General features: G+C 36.2%; 1 protein-coding gene across 1 annotated transcript in view; it reads right to left on the bottom strand.

The window, feature by feature from the left end:
* Positions 1–3,496: 3,496 nt before the first annotated feature.
* LOC131044029 (guanosine deaminase) overlaps positions 3,497–19,752 on the bottom strand; it is a 106,675-nt gene continuing 90,419 nt past the window's right edge. The window contains exons 5-6 of the mRNA XM_057977297.2: positions 4,061–4,165; positions 3,497–3,924 (exon numbers count right to left, since the gene is read on the bottom strand). Coding sequence (XP_057833280.1) covers positions 3,736–3,924; positions 4,061–4,165 — 294 coding nt within the window. The 3' untranslated portion in view covers positions 3,497–3,735. The remainder of the gene's footprint in view (positions 3,925–4,060; positions 4,166–19,752) is intronic.

The raw sequence follows: 19,752 nt of genomic DNA, 5'->3' as shown, positions 1-19,752 counted from the left end.
TCTATACATCACCCAAACTTTAGTCTTGCACCAAAATCTCTCACATTGTCTATTTTGCACCTAAAGTCACCTTCTTACTCTCATGGCTAGGTTAGGCTTTAATTCTGCCTCATAACCCAATTACAAAAGAAAATATTACAAAATGACAATGTCTTTGTGGTTCGAAAAATCCTCCCAATTGACTAATTCTCTTTAAGAGAATTTCTTGTCAAAAATCACTTTAATGAAAAATCAAACACCTTCACCCCCTTTTATACATAAAAATATGCCTTAATAAGGCCTAACCATCAAAACAACAATATAACCCCCTTACAACCAATTTCCCTTATTTTACAAATAAAACAATAGCAATCCCCATTAAAAACCATTTTAATTTGTTTTTTAAGCCCTTATCATTTTCCATTCACGGGCTATATTGGTTTTGGGAGTGTTTTTTTATTCATTAGATTTTTGTCTTTTATTTAATAACCATTCAAAAGTTATTTTAGTTATAAATTGTTTTAAATGGGTTGATTATTGTTTCGTTAATTTTTAGGAGATTTGCCTTTAAATACCATAAAATCTTGGGATCCCACAAAATCCGCTTAGAATCCAAAAAAAAAATGAATTTTGTGAAATAAAATAAACCACCACTACTTTATTTCTCAAAAATAAAGCATGGTGTAGTGGTACATGAATTTAGGGGGATTCACATTTTTGCCACATCACCTACACTTGCCACATCAACATCCAGTCAACTGCCAAGTGTCAAGCTACGTCATCATTTTGATTAAGTTTGACCAAAACTTTGACCGGTCATAACTTCCACATACGGACTCGGATTTGATCCGTTCAAACTGTGTCGGACAACTCTTGTCGAGCTCTACATGATGGAACTGGTAGAGAAATGTTCTATGATGATCAATTTTCCGTTTGACCATCTTTGACCACGTGTTGACCAAATTTTGACCGAGCATAACTCTTGCATACGACCTCCTTTTGATGTGGTTCAAGTTGCACCACGGTCATGTCAGCGAGCTCTTTCCAACGATGCAGGTTCCATTGGATTTTGAGACTGATTTTTTTTAGGTTTTTTGGATCCTCCTGAATCAATGATACATTTCCATCCATACACGTGTGAGGTATATTGGGAATCACCTTTGAGGATCTATGTGCTCCCCCTTGGATCAACATTTGAATGGTAAGAAATTCTATTATCGTCATCTTCCACGTGACAGCTAACTTGGACACCCCTGAGAAAGAATTTTTTTAAGGTGGCCACCTCACTGCATGCATGGCCTATAATTTTTTTAAGGTGGCCACCTCACTGCATGCATGGCCTATAAAATAGTTTTGGTCTACCTTTCTTAAAAACTCATCCTCACCAATCTGTAAGTGATTTATGATTTTGAAATATTTACGAGTCTGTGGATGTGGATATCATAATTATTTTGCATGATGCTATTTGGTATTCTATTGTTATTTCAATATTGCAGAAAATAACAAAAATATCAAGATTAAATTATAGAAAAATAAAGCAGGTTATTTCAATTCACAGTAATGGCTCACAAGTTTCTTAAATGTTTAGTTCCACTTTAACATGTAAAGAGTACATAGGTTTTGTATATGAGAATAATTCTCTCATCTTTGGTCTAATTAAATCTATACCAAATGCATCCAAGATTATATATAACCAAAGTATACTAATGGAAATAACATCACCTCACCATATACGTAGTGCAAACAATTCAAACATACTAGTCATAAGCAATTACAAAACATTCATCCATTCCTATATAGTAACATTTATCTCATATAGAACATGTCCATCTATTGTATGATCATCTTGAGGTTCCAATCACTTGATTGTCAATAGGCCATATAGATCTCATCTTGGTTGGCATTCTTTATCTCTTCTTAGAAAGATATGGAGTATTTTTCCAAAACCCATACACAATCAACTAGCTTTAGTGTACTATCTAGAGTAAATGCCACACCATACATGTCATATAGAGGATGTGAGAACAAAATATGAGTATATGCCTACCAAACAAAGAGTTGGCCATCTTTCTAATCAAATCGGAGAGGCAAAATATCACTATATAATTAGTACGACTCTACACTGAACCAAAAATGATGCCTTGCGGAACCATTCTTTTGGCACGGAAATGTTTGGATACCAGTAGGTTTTCATAATAATTGAATTTCTTGCTTGGTTAAAAGCCACAAACATTGTGGAAAACAATAGATGAACATAGAAATTGTAAAATGATATTAAATTATAGTGACAGTAATCTACTATATGTCAAAAGTAGGTAAAGGCCTGTAAATCCATAATGTTCAAAGCACAATATTTCTATAATAAAATGATATTAAATTATAGTGAGAGTAATCTACTACATGTCAAAAGTAGGGCAAGACCTGTAAATCCATAATGTTCAAAGCACAATATTTCTATATATAGATATTTCAAGCCTAATGACGAAAATTATGGTATATATCTAGAACGAATGTAGTGGGGAATGGAATGGTACTGCGCACATTACGATGAGATTTTAAAAAATTGCTTTTCTGGTTACAGAACAAACTTTAACCAATTTGGCACAAAACCTCTAACAGGGCATTTATGTCCTCGTAATGATAAACAGAATTAAGCTTATTGTGTTAAACTCAATATTTGGTACTCTCGAGTATGGACTCAAAACTAAAGGGCTCAGGTGAGAAAGATGAAAAAGTAAGCAAGGGATGGACTCCCCATTGCTTGTAGAATTATTTGTTTCAGCCCATCCTCTAGGGTTCTGGACAATATTGTCTTATTAATTACAACATAAATGGGTTTGTAATATGTTACTGGTTTCCAAAAGGCTTTGCTCATTATCTGCTACATTAGCAGGCTTTTCTTATTCTAAGTTGTTAAAACCCTATAGGTGGAACCACTCCAAATTGTGTGAACGTCATCAAAAATCATTGGAAAGTAAAACCCAACTCGCTGGGATGTGTATTGTGTGTATTTTTTATGAAATTGCATTTCTAAAGAACTGGATAGTTGCAAAAAAGTCTAGTTTAGCTAGCATTTTTGCTTTTCCTACATTTGAAATTTTGAGGATTCCAAGGTCATTCTAAACATAACGTGTTACACTTATTGTAAATGAGAGGACAGAAGGTCCCTTGCATAACATTCTTTTCATTTATAACATAAATCTGTCCAAGAGTGTTCTTGTGAATTGCCGTTGGCTTTGACAAACAACATGTGCTGTTGATTCAAAAATAAAATAATTACAATACAGTTGTAAGAGCTTCTTTCTTTAGATGAGATTGCTATCAGAATACAATCATTTCTAAGAATCGGTTTTTCCAGCTCAACATAAAGAAGAATAACTTACAAAAAGGTGAAAGCTCAAACAATAATTTGAATTGGTTAGATACGTGCAAAACATGATAAGTACCACTAGTGCCTGCAGCTTGCTTATACTTTTTAAATTGTAAAATATTTCAAACTATGCCAGTGATTCTTGAATTGCAAAGACAGATTCTGCTTTCAATAATATATTCATGCAAAAGAAAATCACAATTCCTTTCAACTGATGGATTAAGGATATACGGAGCAAAGATTATTCCACATTCAAATGACATTTGAAACCTTTCCTTTAAATTTTGGAAATTTTATTCAAATGAATTTCATTAAAATTCTAAAACCATGACAAAATAATTAAAATTAATTGACTTTTGTCAAGGCGGATCAATGTGTGCAGCAGGTCAATACATTTTGAACTTTTCCTTTGTATTTTGGAAAACTTGTTCAGCAACTGCAGCAACACTCCCATCAGCTTGTTTTATCTCCATATTAGCTTTTTGGTAAAAAGCCGTACCCCTTAGTGCATCTGCAATGAAATCGTCAAATCCAATTGCAATTGCTGCTTCTGCTTTTGCTCCATAGACCAACCGCTGGACACGAACCATACAAAATTATGAAAGGACACACCAAATCAAATGCAAGAATCCAAAACTTATATCAATGCAATGTTCATGCAATTTGTTGTCAATAATGAAAAGAAACAAACAAATCTGCATCACAATATACCTTGATTCTTGACAGGTGAATGGCTCCAAAACACATTGGGCAAGGTTCACACGAGGCAAATATTTCACAATCTGAAAGCTCAATGCGACCAAGTTTATTGCATGCCTGAACCACGTGGTAATCAACTTGTTAGTAAAAGCCCTATATGTCTGGTTCTCTTCATCTGATATCAAGCAACACAGAATATAAATGGATACATGCTGTGTGGTATTAAACATGTGGCATATGAGATTGATAACAAGAAAAAAGTTATGTGAAATTTCTATGATGGGAATGGCAGTAAATAAGGGGATGCATTACCGAGATGATAGGAGATGGGCGACCTTTTCTAAGGGTACAGCAGGAGGTGACAACTAAAAATTAGGGAAAATTTTAAAGATATAGAAAATTTCAATTATTTACATATATGGCATCATCGTGTACAATATAGAGACATAACATGAAACATTAGATCTGAATTGAGAATTCATATCAGTGGACAATCAATATACAAATTAGCAAGCTTTTAATGTCTAAATCATTTCACCTTGAGTTTCCATTACCAATGGGCATGCACATAATACATCAAAATGAAAAGGCATAGCAGACTGTGTAAAGTATAAGAGCATAGCAAACCCTTAGATCTTGTTTCAGCCTCCATAAACTATCTATTAACCTCTGCCTTCTTAGCCATGCTTATGTCTGGACAAATCTTAACCCTTTGTCTTCTAATGCCCAAGTAGTGATTATATACATTGGTGTAGCTCCCTCTAAGATCTATCTTGTAAATACAACAAAACCAAACTCTACTGCCCCCCCAAATTTGGCTTTCCCGGGGCTGAAGATCTTATTTGTTCCATGCCAACTATTTCATGTTCACTTTCAGTACTAATGCTAATGTTGTTTAGTGATTAAAAAAATGAAGTTCAAACTGAAAATGCCAAAGAAAGGAAAATAAGATAATTTAACCTTCAAGTCAGATTTTTTTAAAATCAGAAATAAACATGCACACGCTGTAATAACCCTTGCTGCAATTTTATATCAGATTGAAACATAAACTTTGAACCAACTCATATTTGCAAATTACAAATACCAGTGAAATTGGGTATACCGAAAAATTGCACCAAAAGTATCACTTAACATTCTGAATCTCAATGGAAACACAAATAGATGATTTTAATACAATTTTGGCAATATATTCCTCACAAATTACTGCTGATAACAGTCCACAGATCTGCCACAAAAAACATTACAAATAGACTCCACATCCGGAGCTCAATTACACCAAATACTCACTGAAATCCTCACACAAACTCTCCGAATCACAAACATGTTCACAACAGAAATACATATGAAATATAGCTTGTCACAACAGCAAACACATTATGATATATGCTGCTGACAACAGAAAACAATCTGGAACTAAACTGAATACAAAACCACACTGAAACTCATACAAACACCTAAAACAACACAGAATAATGAAGCTCTTGAAGCACAACTGTGACCCCTAGTTGAGATTGCAATTGGAGACCTTTAGACACCCTGACTGCAAGCCACAAATCTCCCTGGTTTATCAGCCTGGAAGATCACACCTTCATTGATTTATCAACCTCAAAAGGAAAACAGCAGAACCCTGTTAAAATAACAAAATAGAATTGTTGACTTATTTTAGTATTAAGACCAAAATAGTCACACAAATGTCTTTCAAGTGTTTGATAGTTCATGTTTTCTCTTGAAAGATTAGTCATCAAAATAAATTTTATCTTCGAATGCCCACATGCACCAAAAGGAAAGGGAAGTTGTCAAAATTTGAAAAAGGTCTTAGTGTCAAAATCCTATGTAGGTTTAGGGTTCTTCTGGCATAAGGCAGATTTTATTGTTTGAGCTAACTTTGGCAGGTGTCCCAGTTCATGGAGGATGCATGCATAACAGGTGTCTCTGTCTTGCCAAGACATGGGAATGATAAAAGATTTTGATCCCAGGTCATTTCCAAAACAAGGAAGCCAAGAAAGTGTATGAACATCATTTATGGTTTAAAGAGTGAAGTGAAGTCCAGGTATGAATAATGCCATGGCGTAGTATTAATGAAAGCTTGCTGTTTGTCCAGAAATTCCATATGCAAATTCAAACAGGGATCTTTTAATCGATGCTTGAATATTTCACATCGATAGCACAAGCATTGGGATTTCAGGTTTCTGTAAAAAGTTTTACTTGATATGTTCGGTACTCTTGAGGAATCTCATATAGTAGGGTCGACAAGGGCAGAGTAAGGAATGCAAACTCTACTTAAAAGTTGTGTTGGAGATTTCCAGAACTTAAAAAGAAATTCTTGAAAAAATGAAAGAGTTTTGTCACAAAGAAGATGTTTGGAGATGGCATAAGGGTGCAGATATTGGAAGACTGTCCGGGTAGAAATAGTAAAGAAATTTGTCTATTTTTTTACCAAATTGAGAGTGTGCGACTTCTTTACCAAGTATTGGACAGCGCTCTTGGTTATCAGTTTTAAAGCAGCACAACATTTAGTTCATTAGAGGTATACTCAAAGTACTGATTGTTGGCTGGTATTTTCATTGTGGTAATGGAACACAAAATATGTTTAGGACTGATCCACAGGTTGTGTACTTTTTTGTTCATAAGTTTGATTCAGGAACTTTCTATCTGGGTGGAGGTGATGGCAATTATAAAAGCATTCAAAGAGAACATGGAATGGGTTACAATATTAATGTTTCCTTGAAAACAACGCAAATGATGTGGAACAAGAGAGCACATGAAGTGTTTGACAGAATTTCACAAACAAGATTTGGTTATATAGAATCTAATGATAGCTGGATATGTTCAAAACATGCATGGTAGAGGCCAAAAGAGGTTGGAAATTGCACAGCCATATATGAGCAAAATGAGGACGACTTTCTTATTTCCAGAGGCATGGGCATCCACCAAAACACGTGTTGTTGAGTAGTTGCAAGAATACTATTGCAGTTCGCCACAAGAGAAGCACCTACAATAATAGAGGCAGGCTTGTATGCAGATTGTGGAGCCAAAGAAAAAACAAAGAATGTAAAATGTTTGACAAAATGGCCCACCAAGATTTGGTTTTGTGGAGTGCAATGACAGCTGGATATTTTCAAAATGGGCATAGCAAATGAAAACATGCTCCATTTTATTACAAGTGATCATCTAGTTTTCAATTATGAGACACAGAACATCTGCTTTTATTGATCAGAGAAATACTTCAAGACTCTAGTTTTCACTCAAGAGCGCATCCTCACAAGATAATGACACAGGTTCTCAAAGGACTTCAAGAGCCAGATGTATGGAAGAAAGTTTTGGTGGCATTCCTTGATAAAAATACATAAAAATTGTAACCACAATAGACTGAGGAAGATCAGATACCTCTCAAAAGGGAGTTCACAGGAGATCAAGGAGCAGTGATGCTATATATTATAGTTAGAAATTGTGCAGCCAACATGAATGTGAAATGTGGAATCATATACAAGGCACGACAACTGTTTCACAAAATGACCGAAAGAAATATTTTCTAAAAGCAGAGGGGCTTTGGAATTTGTAAGAAAATGTATTTGGGAAAGCATCAAGCCAGCTATGTGCCTGAAACTGCAGTTCGAAGAAGAAACGAAGGACAGCGACTTTGATATTGCAGCAAAAACTCACCAGTGCATTTGTGATAGTAAAGCATGTCTGCATGAGAATATACATTCGCAAACATTGCTTCTCTTGGTTTCAGTTTTTGTTTACAGTATTGATCTTCTGTGTTGCTTTATTTTTTATTCTAACATAAACACTGGAAGAAAACCTTGTAACATCTCCATGAGACACTATGATACATGATTATTGACACCATTGGCATATGTATTACGTGGGGTCTAAAGTTTGATCGGCCTTAACAGTTTTTCTTTTAAAGAGGTCAAATAATGTGAAAATTGGACGCAGCAAGGATTGCAATGCACGAGCTTGTGAGGGTTATTTTTTCTCATCTACTAGAGCTTGATCATGCAGTGGCTGCTAAAAAACCCAATGAAGGTAGATGAGCTTGTAAAAGAATGCAGAGTTGATGACAGTGTTGGTGTACATTTTATCATTCACTGAACATTAGAATAAAATATCCAAGGATACTCTATCCTCTCTTGAACAAAATCACTACTTGTGCCAAGATTGCGAGAAAGACCACAAGGCGACTCCAAGGTCTATATGTGCGAACGGGCGACTTTGTGTTGGATAGCTACCTTGGTTATGTATGCTGAAACACAAGGAGGACTTACACTTGGCTCGTTCAATTCACAATGGAGATTTATCGTTTGAGTTTCGGATCATGGATTTCAAGAAACTGAAAAGGAGATAAGGGTTTAGAAATTCTAATCTATTCTTAAGAATTCAAGAGACGGTAAAGACTGGGTGAAACTATTAACAACACTTTGTTTAGGAACACTTAGGACAACTACGCAAAGCATGTGCAACCTGTTGTGACCATTTCACACATCGCCCCATCAAAATGGAGACCCCCTCTCTTTTTTGGGTCTTGCTTTCTCTTTGCTTGGCTTTTCTCTGCTTGTTGGGTGTTTTGAGTGAGTTAGTGGTGGCCTAGGTTTGGTAAGTTAGGGTTTCCATCGTAGAAGCTTGCCTAGGGTTTCTTTTAGGGCCAAATTTGACCTAAGCTTGGGGAAGTCATTTTTGTTTTTCTGCTTAGAACCCTGGTGTAATTTTAGCAAGATCTTGCCTTAGAAAGATGGAGAATGTATATTTTGCAAAAAGGTTTTTAAGAGTTTGAGTTAGGATCAGTCAAGGCTGTGAGTTGATAGGCCAGAGTCTTGTCTTCTATTGAGTCAGAGTCAATTAGATGAAGCAAGTGATCGAAGTGTGTAGGCACGAAGGACGAATGCTAGCATGAGCAAGCTTGGAAGGCTGTAATTATAAGGAATTGGCTTGAAAATTTGAGAAAAGGTTAAGGGTATGAGCTCAAAGATGAATTTTGTTCCTAAGAGTCCAAGGCGAATTCTCCTAAGAACCTCCCTTGGTCCTAACTTGGGCTATATTTTGGCTCCCAGGCTTTGATTGGATGAAGAAGGATTGATCTATGTCATTGGAATGAGTTGCAACCATATTGGAGAAGGAAATTGAGTCTAAACATCAAATTCACTCCTGACCCTTCCAAAGGGTCCAGAGCGAAATCCTTGGAAAGACCTAATTTGTCATCAAAAGCATTGAATTGACATCACCTTGTAGGCAAATGGACTTCATTAAGATGAAGGACCTAAAAAAACCAATTCTGAGAGCAAAGTTGAGGGGAAAATGAGAAAATTGAGCCTAAAACCTCAATTTCACTATGGAGCCTTCCAAAGGGTCCAGAGCGAATTTCCTAATATCTCTCTTCCTGGTCCTAATTTGCATAGAAAACCTTGTCCTTAGGGCAGTATGAAGAGAGCATTGATGTTTGCAACAATGAAAAGTGATGAAAAGTGAGGAATTTGAACATAATTGCAAATTTCGCTCTTGACCCTTCCAAAGGGTCCAGAGCAAAAAATTTCCAAGCTCCTGACCCTTCCAAAGGGTCCAGAGCGAAATCCTCCTAATAGCTTATTTCTTCACTAGGAACATTGAATAATGGTTATGCATGGTAGGGAAAAGGATCAAGGATCAAATCTAAAGCAAAGATGAGTGAAAAAGGATGAGAATTGAGCCAAAAAGACCAATTTCGCTCCTGACCCTTCCAAAGGGTCTAGAGCGAATTTCTCCATGAAGTACTATCCCTTGCTCCAACCTTTGAATTAATCCATTCCTAAGCATTCTTGAAGGCAAATCACTTGTTTTGATGAGGAAAAGTTGAAAATGAAGTCAATGATGGAAAATTGAGCCTAAACATCAATTTCGCTCCTGACCCTTCCAAAGGGTCCAGAGCGAAATTCTTGGGAAACCTTATTTCCCCACTAAAACCTTGAAATGAACACCACTTTGAGAGCCAGTTGACTTGATGGTGATAGAAGGAGGTTTGACAAGTCAAATTCAAGGCAAAGAAAGGAGAAAAGAAGTGTGAAATAAGCTTAAAGACAAATTTTGCTCCTGACCCTTCCAAAGGGTCCAGAGCAAAATTTCTTATAAACACTATTTTCCTCCTTGTTCAAACCAAGAACCTTATCCCTATGGTGTAGTAGAGGAATGATTGATGCATATTTGCCTTACAAGGAGAATTGAAGCAAAGGAAATGATGGAATTAAGACTAAATTGCAAATTTCACTCCTGACCCTTCCAAAGGGTCCAGAGCGAAATTTTTTCAAGCTCCTGACCCTTCCAAAGGGTCCAAAGCGAAATTTCCTATAACCCCTATTTGCTCCTTGTTGAGACCAAGATCTTGATTTCTAAGGCATGGTTGGGAAAGAATTGATATGTACTTGCCTTTGAAAGGTGATTTAAGGCAATGAAGTGATGAAAATTGACCTAAAATGCAAATTTCACTCCTGACCCTTCCAAAGGGTCCAGAGCAAAATCCTTAACTAGACTCTCTATTTTTGCCTAATGCACTAAAAGGTCATTGTTTTGAGCTAAATAGATGGCGAATTGACTTGATTATGGTAAGAAGAGATTGGACAAGTCAAGTTTGAGGTAAGTTGAGAGGAAAAGAAGTGTGAATTGAGCCCAAGGAAGAATTTCGCCCCTAACCCTTCCAAAGGGTCCAGAGCGAAATTCCTAAAAACTCTATTTTGCTCATGTTTGAGATCAAGATCTTGATTCCTAAGGCATTGTTGGGAGAGAATTGTTAAGTTTTGCCTTGAGAAGTGATTTGGAGCGAAGAAAATGAAAGAATTGAGGCTAAATCACAAATTTCGCTCCTGACCTTCCAAAGGGTCTAGAGCGAAATCCTAAGATAGCCTAATTTCTTGCCAAAACACTTTGAATTAGACATCACTTTGAGGGTAGATGAGCTAGATTGAGATGGGGAGAGGACCTAAAAGCCAAGCTTAAAAGTAAAGTTGAAGGAAATGGTGAAGCTTTGAGTGCAAATAACTTTTTCGCTCCTGACCCTCCCAAAGGGTCTAGAGCAAAATTCCCAATAGGTCCTGTCCTTCCAAGGGTACACAAGCGAGTTTGCTCATAGTTGCCTTTGAACATCAAGATTTGTGCAAGGAGATCTCCAAGATGTCTTCCTAGCAAGCCTCAAGGGTGAAACAACATGGATGAAGGTGATATAGAGTGTTTTAATGCTTGCCCAAGCCTAATACCCCTAGTTCGCTCTTGTCCCTTTCAAAGAAACAAGAGCGAATTTCTTCAAAATAACTTATTCCTCACCTAAATCGCTCATCAAAACGTATTTTGAGTAACTAGGGAAAATTCGCCTAATTCAAGCACTTGTTAAATTCAAAACTTCATAAAATTCACCCTTTGGCGCCAAAACAATTTTTTTATTTTATTTAAGCAAAGTCGGCCAGCTCAAGAAGGAATTAACAAATTTTTTATTAAAGTCGGCCTTTTAGAGGAGGGGTGAAAGCGCTTATAAAGGAAGGTAAATCTTAAAATCATTAGTCATTCGATCAAACATTCTTCCTTGGAGCGAATTTGAAGAGCAGGCTTGGGGAAGCGAATTCCAGCAGATAGAGGGCGAATTTCAGGTTTGAGAAGACGAAAGACATATCATATAAAGGCAGATCAAGGCAGATTTAACCTTCTTAATCTCAGACCTGATCCTCTCAAGGACAATTTAGAAGATCAGCAATCCTTTGAAGGTGAATTTAAGGTGCAGACCTGAAGCTTTAGCAGAACAAACTTCTTTGAACAGCATTTAAGGAGGTAAATTCAATATCAAGGCATTATTTATCCCTCTTTTCAGGTTCATTCCTTTCAAAGCTCAAAAATAAAGATTGAGGTATGTTCAATGTCTAAATTTGAATGAGGATCTGATTTAGTTCAATAAAGATTATTTTGTAAAGTTAGGTCTTAATGATTTAGCTTAATTCATATGTGATATCAATTTGAAAATTCATAATTTTAAAGGGTTCATCATTTTCATTTTCAAATTGAAGTTCAATTGTTTTTTTTAAGGTCTTCAATTGCCTATCTTTGTGACCATACCTAAAACCTAACTTAACCCCTTTTTATAGGTAACAAATGGTGGCCCCCAAGGCAAGTGGATCCTCTACCCGATAAGCCCTCATTAAAGAAGATCAAAAGAATGACGACTTGGAGACGAGGATCATATCCAAATGGAGCAATATTGGAGACACCAACTTAGGAAACTTCAATGTGAAGAAGTTTCGAGAAGCACCCTACATCGGCAAGCTAGCACCCATAGCCAAGAAGATAATTGAGAGTGGGATCGTCAAAGCCACAAGATTCCCTCCCGCAGTCAGATGTCATGAGCTAATGATTGAATGCGCCAGGCACTATGATTCGCATTCAAGGACAATTGTAGCCAAAGATGGGACTATCCTCGCATCTCTCAGAACGAGCTATAAGTGAAGCTTTTCATCTTCAAGAACATAGAGATATGATCTACAAGAGCCTAAAAGGAGCCAAGTCTATCTATGAAGATGATCCTGATACCTGTCTAAATTTCATCAATAAGAATTGGTTACTCAAGAGTAGGCATCACCTAAATAAGATACCCAATACACCTCACAGAATTGATTTCCAAGAAGAATTCAGAGACTTGATAACCATGCTTAATCGAATTGTAGGTGCCTCTCAAGCCTTTTTTTTCGACAGATAGATGTTCTTCTTTATACAAGTGATCGTTCAAGGGAAAGGAATGTTCAACTGGGCCAGGATTATCAATAACAACCTAGATGTGCAGTTGAGGAGGCTAGTCCCTACTAAGTCATTCCACATGAGTTCATATGTTATATATTCTTTAGCCAGATGCTTTGAATATGCAGGACTACCACACAGAGGAGTTGTTGATAGAGGACCCAGAGAGATAAGAGTATGTGATTCTTATGCTCAATTGCATCATCCGCCTAAGAATTACTACAAGCTAGTCAACGATACTTTCACAATGCATATCACCAAGACACTACAAGGAGGAATTCACCAAAGATTGTCTCTAGAAGCACAAGAGCTCGTGAAGAAACATGGTGCGTGGTTCATTCAATTTCCTAAATTCACCTACATCAAGATACATGGATATCCTTCACCTCCTTATATGTTGCCAAGGTATCCAACGGATAGGATAGTACTACTTGAGGTGACTAGACAGTTGGCAGCTTGTGCTAAGGCATCAAGACATAAGCATGGGAATGGTATCCCTATACCTATTTCACTTGGAAATTCAATTGAAGTATGTCCTAATTCTCAAGCAGCTGAAGATGCAGAAAATGAGCTATCTCTCTACTCATTCACATCTTTTGCCTCAAGAGAAAATTTTGATCCTAATGGGCATATGGAAGAAACAGTTGGGAAGAAGTACAAGCATGTATTTCAAGTAGAGGACTTCTGGATGAATGTTCAGGATGATGTAGAGGTAAAAAGAAAGATGCACTCTCGATTGCCCTTAGATCTTATCAGGAAATGCAAAGTTTATAGAGTAGCTAATCAAGCACAAGACGATGGCAAATATCTTCAATCTTCCTATGAGAAAGAAGACAAAGAAATGAAGATTGATTGGGATGAGCAAGAGGTCGCAAACTTAAGAGCATTGATGGAACCAGTCTTGAGTTGTACTCGCAGATGGGTGGATGTCCAACATCAAAAGTTGAAGGAATAAAACATAGCTATGGCATTCAGCTTAGAAACAAGAACAGAAGGAGAGGCGAGTGCAAGTGAGAACACTTCTCATTCTAAGGGGTCGAAGAGAAAGGAGGGATCTGAAAAGAGAGAATCATCCAAGAAGAGACAAAAGGTGAATCCTGATCATCCCTCAAGTGCTTCTTCTAGACATGAAAAGGAGATAAGTCAAGAAGAGGATCGAAGAGAGGTGTATGAGATAGATGAGTCTATGGAATCCACAGTACAAAATGACAAACAAGACAAAGGAAGGACACCTCAGCACTCATCAAGTCAGTCTCCTCCTCTCCAAGTTGATCTTAATGAGCAACAAAGAGAAAGAAATGATGATGAGGCAACATCTCCTTTTAGAAGCGAAAAGCCATTGCCTGAGGAAGTGCAAGTAAGAGAAGGAAAGTCTTCCATTCCAGATTGGCTTAGAGAAAGACTGACGAAGGTAGTTGTGGTTGAAGATGAGGAGCAAGTATTTGATTTGGAAAGCCTTCTAGGCAATTCTCAAGAGGAGATTGAGAAGAAGAAAGCTACAAAGATGTCAAAGGTAATCAGAGATGATACAGGATCCAGAAAGATACAGATAGCTACACCAACAGTGGACAAGTACGATGATGAGATCATGGCAGAAGAATATGATTTAGAGACATTTGATCTTGGCCCACTTACCTCCGAGCAAGCCATGGAAGATGCGACTAATTCAATGAGGGCAGTTAATGATAAACTAAAAGAAGAAATAGAAAAGAATAAAAGGTTGGAAAAGGAGATTAATGCTTGGAGGAATTATTTTAGCCACCTTAATCAGCCATTAAGGCAACAGGATCCAGTAGTCTCACCCATGCAGGCACTCCCTCTTGAGTCAATAAATCAAGCAAAAAAGATAAAAAACTTAGCCCAACTCATGGATACATAGATTGATAGATCCTACATGGTAGCTAAGGAATTTGTCGAAGAATGATGAAAACAGTCCACAGGGCCATCCAAGTCCTTGAGATCATTCATAATCTAGTGGTAATTGTCAATGCATTCACTCACACTAGAGACATTGTCATCCCAATATTGCAAGTGGTAAGAAGGACATCAAGACAGGTTTTAGCACAAGAAAGGATAATTGATGGAGGAACTCATAATCTCCTACAATGGTCAACTTTGCTCCAAATGAAGGAGGTTCTATTCAAGGACATAAGTAGTAGGTGTAGCCAAGTTGAGGACACTATCCATCCTATTCAAGATAAGGTGTTTGATGTATTGTGTACAATCCTTGATAGAAGGATAGAGATTGAAACAGATGTGGACGTCCAAGAATTGGAGGATGGGATCAAGGTCATCTTTTGTAGAGAGGAAGACATGATCACAAAAAAGCAGCGAGATCAGATGTTTACTACTATGTTCCTGATTGAGAAAACAAAAGAGTTGGAGTACAGATGGGAGATGACTCTTCTTGCGGCCTTTGATGAGGTCCTTCACTTGGAAGAGCAAATGAAGAACAAGAAGGTTGAAGGTATTATGTCCAGATTTATTGAATATGCCAGAAAAGAACAAGGAAAAGGGAACAAAATTATAGATGAGAAGTGGTTATGAAATGATGTGGCGATTCAATCCCTAATGGACGATGCTTCCTCGTTATTTGTGCCAATTTCTATTGGCTATGTTATGATAATGTTTATCTAATTAGGGTTATTTTTGTAACAAACCCTAATTAGGGTTTAGGTGTCAAGATCTCAGCGCTCGATCTTCTTTAAATCTGGGCCATTCATTGTATTTGAGAATGCTATATACGCTCTCACTCATTTCATTTGTGAGGTTAAGGTTAAGAGGAATAAGTTTATTAGCAGTAGAGAAGAGGAGTAGTTATACAAATTTGGTGAAGAGAGAAAGTTGAACAATTGTTGTTATATTTTGCTATGAGATCAATAAAATATTGAAGTTATGGTGTTTTATTGCAATCTTTGTGGCCTTTTACATGGTTGTTCATCTTCTTGAAATCACTCTTATTGAAGATAGTATTTAGATGTTAGAGTTAGATTGAGTGATAAATGTTGTGTTTGATCTTTTAGTGAAGCTCATAGTCCAAACCACTAGCCTCTTACTGATTGTAAGTGTGCCTTGTGTGGTCAACTGGAGATATTGAAATTGTTAGGGTTCAATCATTATTTGAATACTGATATGTATCCTATTGATAGCATCTATGTTCATTAATGATTCGAAAATCTTTGAATTCCCTTAGAAGATCGCACCAATTCCAGTAGAGTTGTTCTATGGCAATACTGAGATTGATAGAGTTTCACTAAGATCGCCCTCCATTTAGTCATTCTTAGGCTTAGTTTAGCATAGGCCTCTCAAATCCCTTATCTTTTGCCTTTTTTGAAACATCGGTTAATATTAGGAAAATCCAGTTCCTCATTGGTAAAGTAGTCGCAAGAACCAGCTTTCATAGAAAGTACGTAAGGCCCCTTGATGAAACAACAAACACAACAAACATTGGTACTTATCCACAAGTAGAGAACCTACATATTAGAACCTTGGAGTTGCCTCGATTGATCCTTAGGCGAAATCTTCAGCATTCAAGGAAGCTTTGTTCAAGAGAGGATAAGGTACCTTTGGGTATTTTATTCTGTGTTTGATCGTGTATAAAAGACACATCAACACAACCTTCTAAGGTTGTGCTCAAGATTTACACACTTAAGAATAATACCAACAATTGAACAATATTACTCAAAGTAGAAGTTAAGCATCCACATCAAAGCTCAGGCTAACTTTACACATTGAATGAAAATCATCCATCCAAAGAAAGTATGAGCAAAGTTTCACCAATCTAAACTATCAAATCCCTCATTCATCTAACAACTTGAAATATAATCTAAACTATGATGAAGGATAAGAACCATGCAAACTCCAAAATAAGGGAAGTAATCACCATCAATTCAAACAATGTATTACTTATTACTTTGGCAATCATAAGCAACAATTACTTATCTCAACATGTTTTGCAACATGCTCCCATGATTTCCAAATGAGGGGCGAGCTCAATTTATAGGCTCCCCAATTACAATTCAATGGCTAGGATTGATTTTCAATCAACGGTTGAGATTACAAAATAAAACCCTAATTAGGGTTTGTTACAACTAACTACCCTTTGACCAATGAGAAAATTGTATTTGAGGCCACTTGTCCTTCTTGCTAAATATAAACCAATAATAAAATAGAAGGTTGTTACATTGTGAAGTGTTCTTTCTAGAAGCTTCTGAATAAGTCAGGTTCATTGAACCTAAACATGTTGACTTGGAACAATCTGATTGTTGAATGTCCTTGAATTCTCCAATTTGTGCCGAAAAATTGCGTAAGTATGGAAATTTGTTTGGAATAGTCTTCTTGCCACTATCTAATCTTGATTGGGAGCTTGTCTTTGACTCTTCAGAAGATGAAATCCTTCAAGAGAAATTGCCCTAATTGCTTCAATAGGTCTGGGATTGTAAATAAAATCCTCCAAGAAGTCTAGAATTTCTTTCTATATTTTTTTGCCAAGTCTGAAAACTTTTCTTTCTTGATGCCTAGAAACTCTTTCAAGTACCTAGGATTTTGGAGAAGAATTCCCCTATGCGTTCGCTACAATGAAGGAAAGTGGAACTTTTTCTGTGAAGTATTTCCCATACTTAGCCAAATTTTGGCTAGTCAAATTTTATTTGGTGACACCTTCATGTGGATCCTCCAACACCTAGCCAAGATTTTGACCATTTCTATGCTCGAACACACTTTGCATGTGGATTTGCCTTCAATTCTAGATCTGGCTTGTGGTGAGTAGAACAAACTTCGCCCTTGGACAAGGATTTTATTCATCTTCTCCTTACTTTTCCTCTTTATTCTTCTTCTTTCTTCTTGTTTATTCTCCAAAACTTTGTCAAAATCTGATTTTTTTTTTGTTGTGGAAAATTCCAAACTAGCAATTTTTCATGTGTCAAACTTTATTTTCCAACCCATTCGTTTGGTTGACCCTTGATTTCATGTGCTTATTTTGTCAAATTTGTTTTTCCTCTAGCCATTTTCTTCCTTTGCCATGGCACGTTGATCATCTTCATGTCTTATCCTTGAGCCATAGGCGAATTTTTTTATGTCTTGCTTAGGCATCTTCACATATTCCATTTATGCCTAAGCAAACTTAGAATGTCTGTGTCTATCCATCTTGGCAAACTTTGTGTAATATGTCTTGCCAACTTGTGTTTGATCAATTTACCTTGGGAAATTTCATCTTTTCTTTGGACTTTGGATAGACACATGTTTGGACGTGTAATGCCCACTCTTGAGCAGACTCTTGTTTCATTTTGGATTGACTTGATCAGACTTTTATTTTGTACGATGGATATGATTTGACTTAATAGGCATTGATTATAACTACTTACGTTTTCAGTTGATGATTTTGATGATAGACATTACATGACCTTATACTATCGATATTATTGATTGTGTTCATGACTAGTTATGATTTCTAGATGGTTGGTACTCGTATCTTGGTTATCATGTGCTTTGATAGATTTCTTAGATCATGCCTCATTTTGAAATGGATATACTAATCGTATTTTGATTTACTTATGATGCGATGTTTCATGATTTGTATGTTCATTGCATGGATACTGTTTGACTGTCTTTGTGGGGGATCAATGCCACATCACTCATTGCGAGTGGGATGTGTCATTGCGATATCCTTCCACTTGCCTGTTTTGTATGTGTATATATATATACATATCTTCGTAGTGGTTGCAGGGTTGTCGGTACCTAGACATTCATTCTTCCCGGGCAACCGAGTGCGAGCTCTCCTGGCTTTATAGGTGCGAGTGTGTCTTTCCTGATGGCAAATATGTGGTTCGGAGATGTTGTTGGTTCCCTACCCACACTCTAGGTCCAGGTTGTCGTAAGTCCTTGTCGTCAGTCTTGGCAAAGTTCGCCATGTCGAATCGGTTGTCGTAAGTTGTGAGTATGTGGCATGGTGAGTTTGATGGTTTAGTTTATTTAATTTATTTAAATTTGTGATTTATTGACTATAGTAATAGATTAATTATTTAATCTATTTAATCGCAATTTTATTTAGTGATGGATTGATTATTTAATTTATTTAAATATTGACGATAAATGATTTACCGCAATTCAATGATTATTTAATAATAAATTATGACTTTTTCTAGTGGCAGTATTATCTTAATTTATTATAATTTAGTGATTTTTGTTTATTTAATTATTTTCACTATTGAATTTAAATTAATGTTTTATTGAGATCTTATTTATGACTTTTTCTAGTGGCAGTATTATCTTAATTTATTATAATTTAGCGATTTTTGTTTATTTAAATATTTTCGCTATTGATTTAAATTGATGTTTTATTGAGATCTTATTTAATATTTAATGTTTTCAGTTGATTTAAATTATTACATTTATTTATTTATTTATTTCTCTTTAATTACTTTATTTATTTAAATATTGATTTTTTTTTTTGATTTATCTATTATGAGTTGATTATTTAATGTTTAAGTAATATTTTGATTTGAATAAGATGGATTTTTTAAATGGATTTTTGAAATCCCATAAAAAGAAATGGTAAGTATAGTTATTATATTATATAGTTGAAAGAGGGAAGAATATTTCAAAATGAAATATTTCTATTGTTCGAATAGAAGGCTAGGGTTTTCAATTTCTCTTTTGGATTTTTATATGTTGTCATGAATTTCATTTTGGGGGTTTTCCTCTTCTCTTCTTCTTCTTCTGGTTCTTCTGGTTTTTTCTTCTTCTTTCTCCTCTTCTGCAATTTTCTTGCTGAGAGCATTTTTGGAGGATTTGGATTTTGAGGATTGAAGGGTTTGTGCTGTAGCTGGGAGCAGTGGTCAAGATTCTTCATCAGAGGCTCTCTTCCATAACACGGGAGAGAGGTTGGCCTCTTGTTTGCTTTTTTTTTCCTTTGTATTGTTTTCTGATCTTGTGTTGAGTGTCTTCATTGTAATTGAAAT

This window comes from Cryptomeria japonica, chromosome 6, assembly GCF_030272615.1.
Source record: "Cryptomeria japonica chromosome 6, Sugi_1.0, whole genome shotgun sequence".
NCBI classification, from domain to species: domain Eukaryota; kingdom Viridiplantae; phylum Streptophyta; class Pinopsida; order Cupressales; family Cupressaceae; genus Cryptomeria; species Cryptomeria japonica.
Note: the sequence above shows the minus strand (reverse complement) of the source record. Positions and strands in the feature narration are given on the sequence as shown.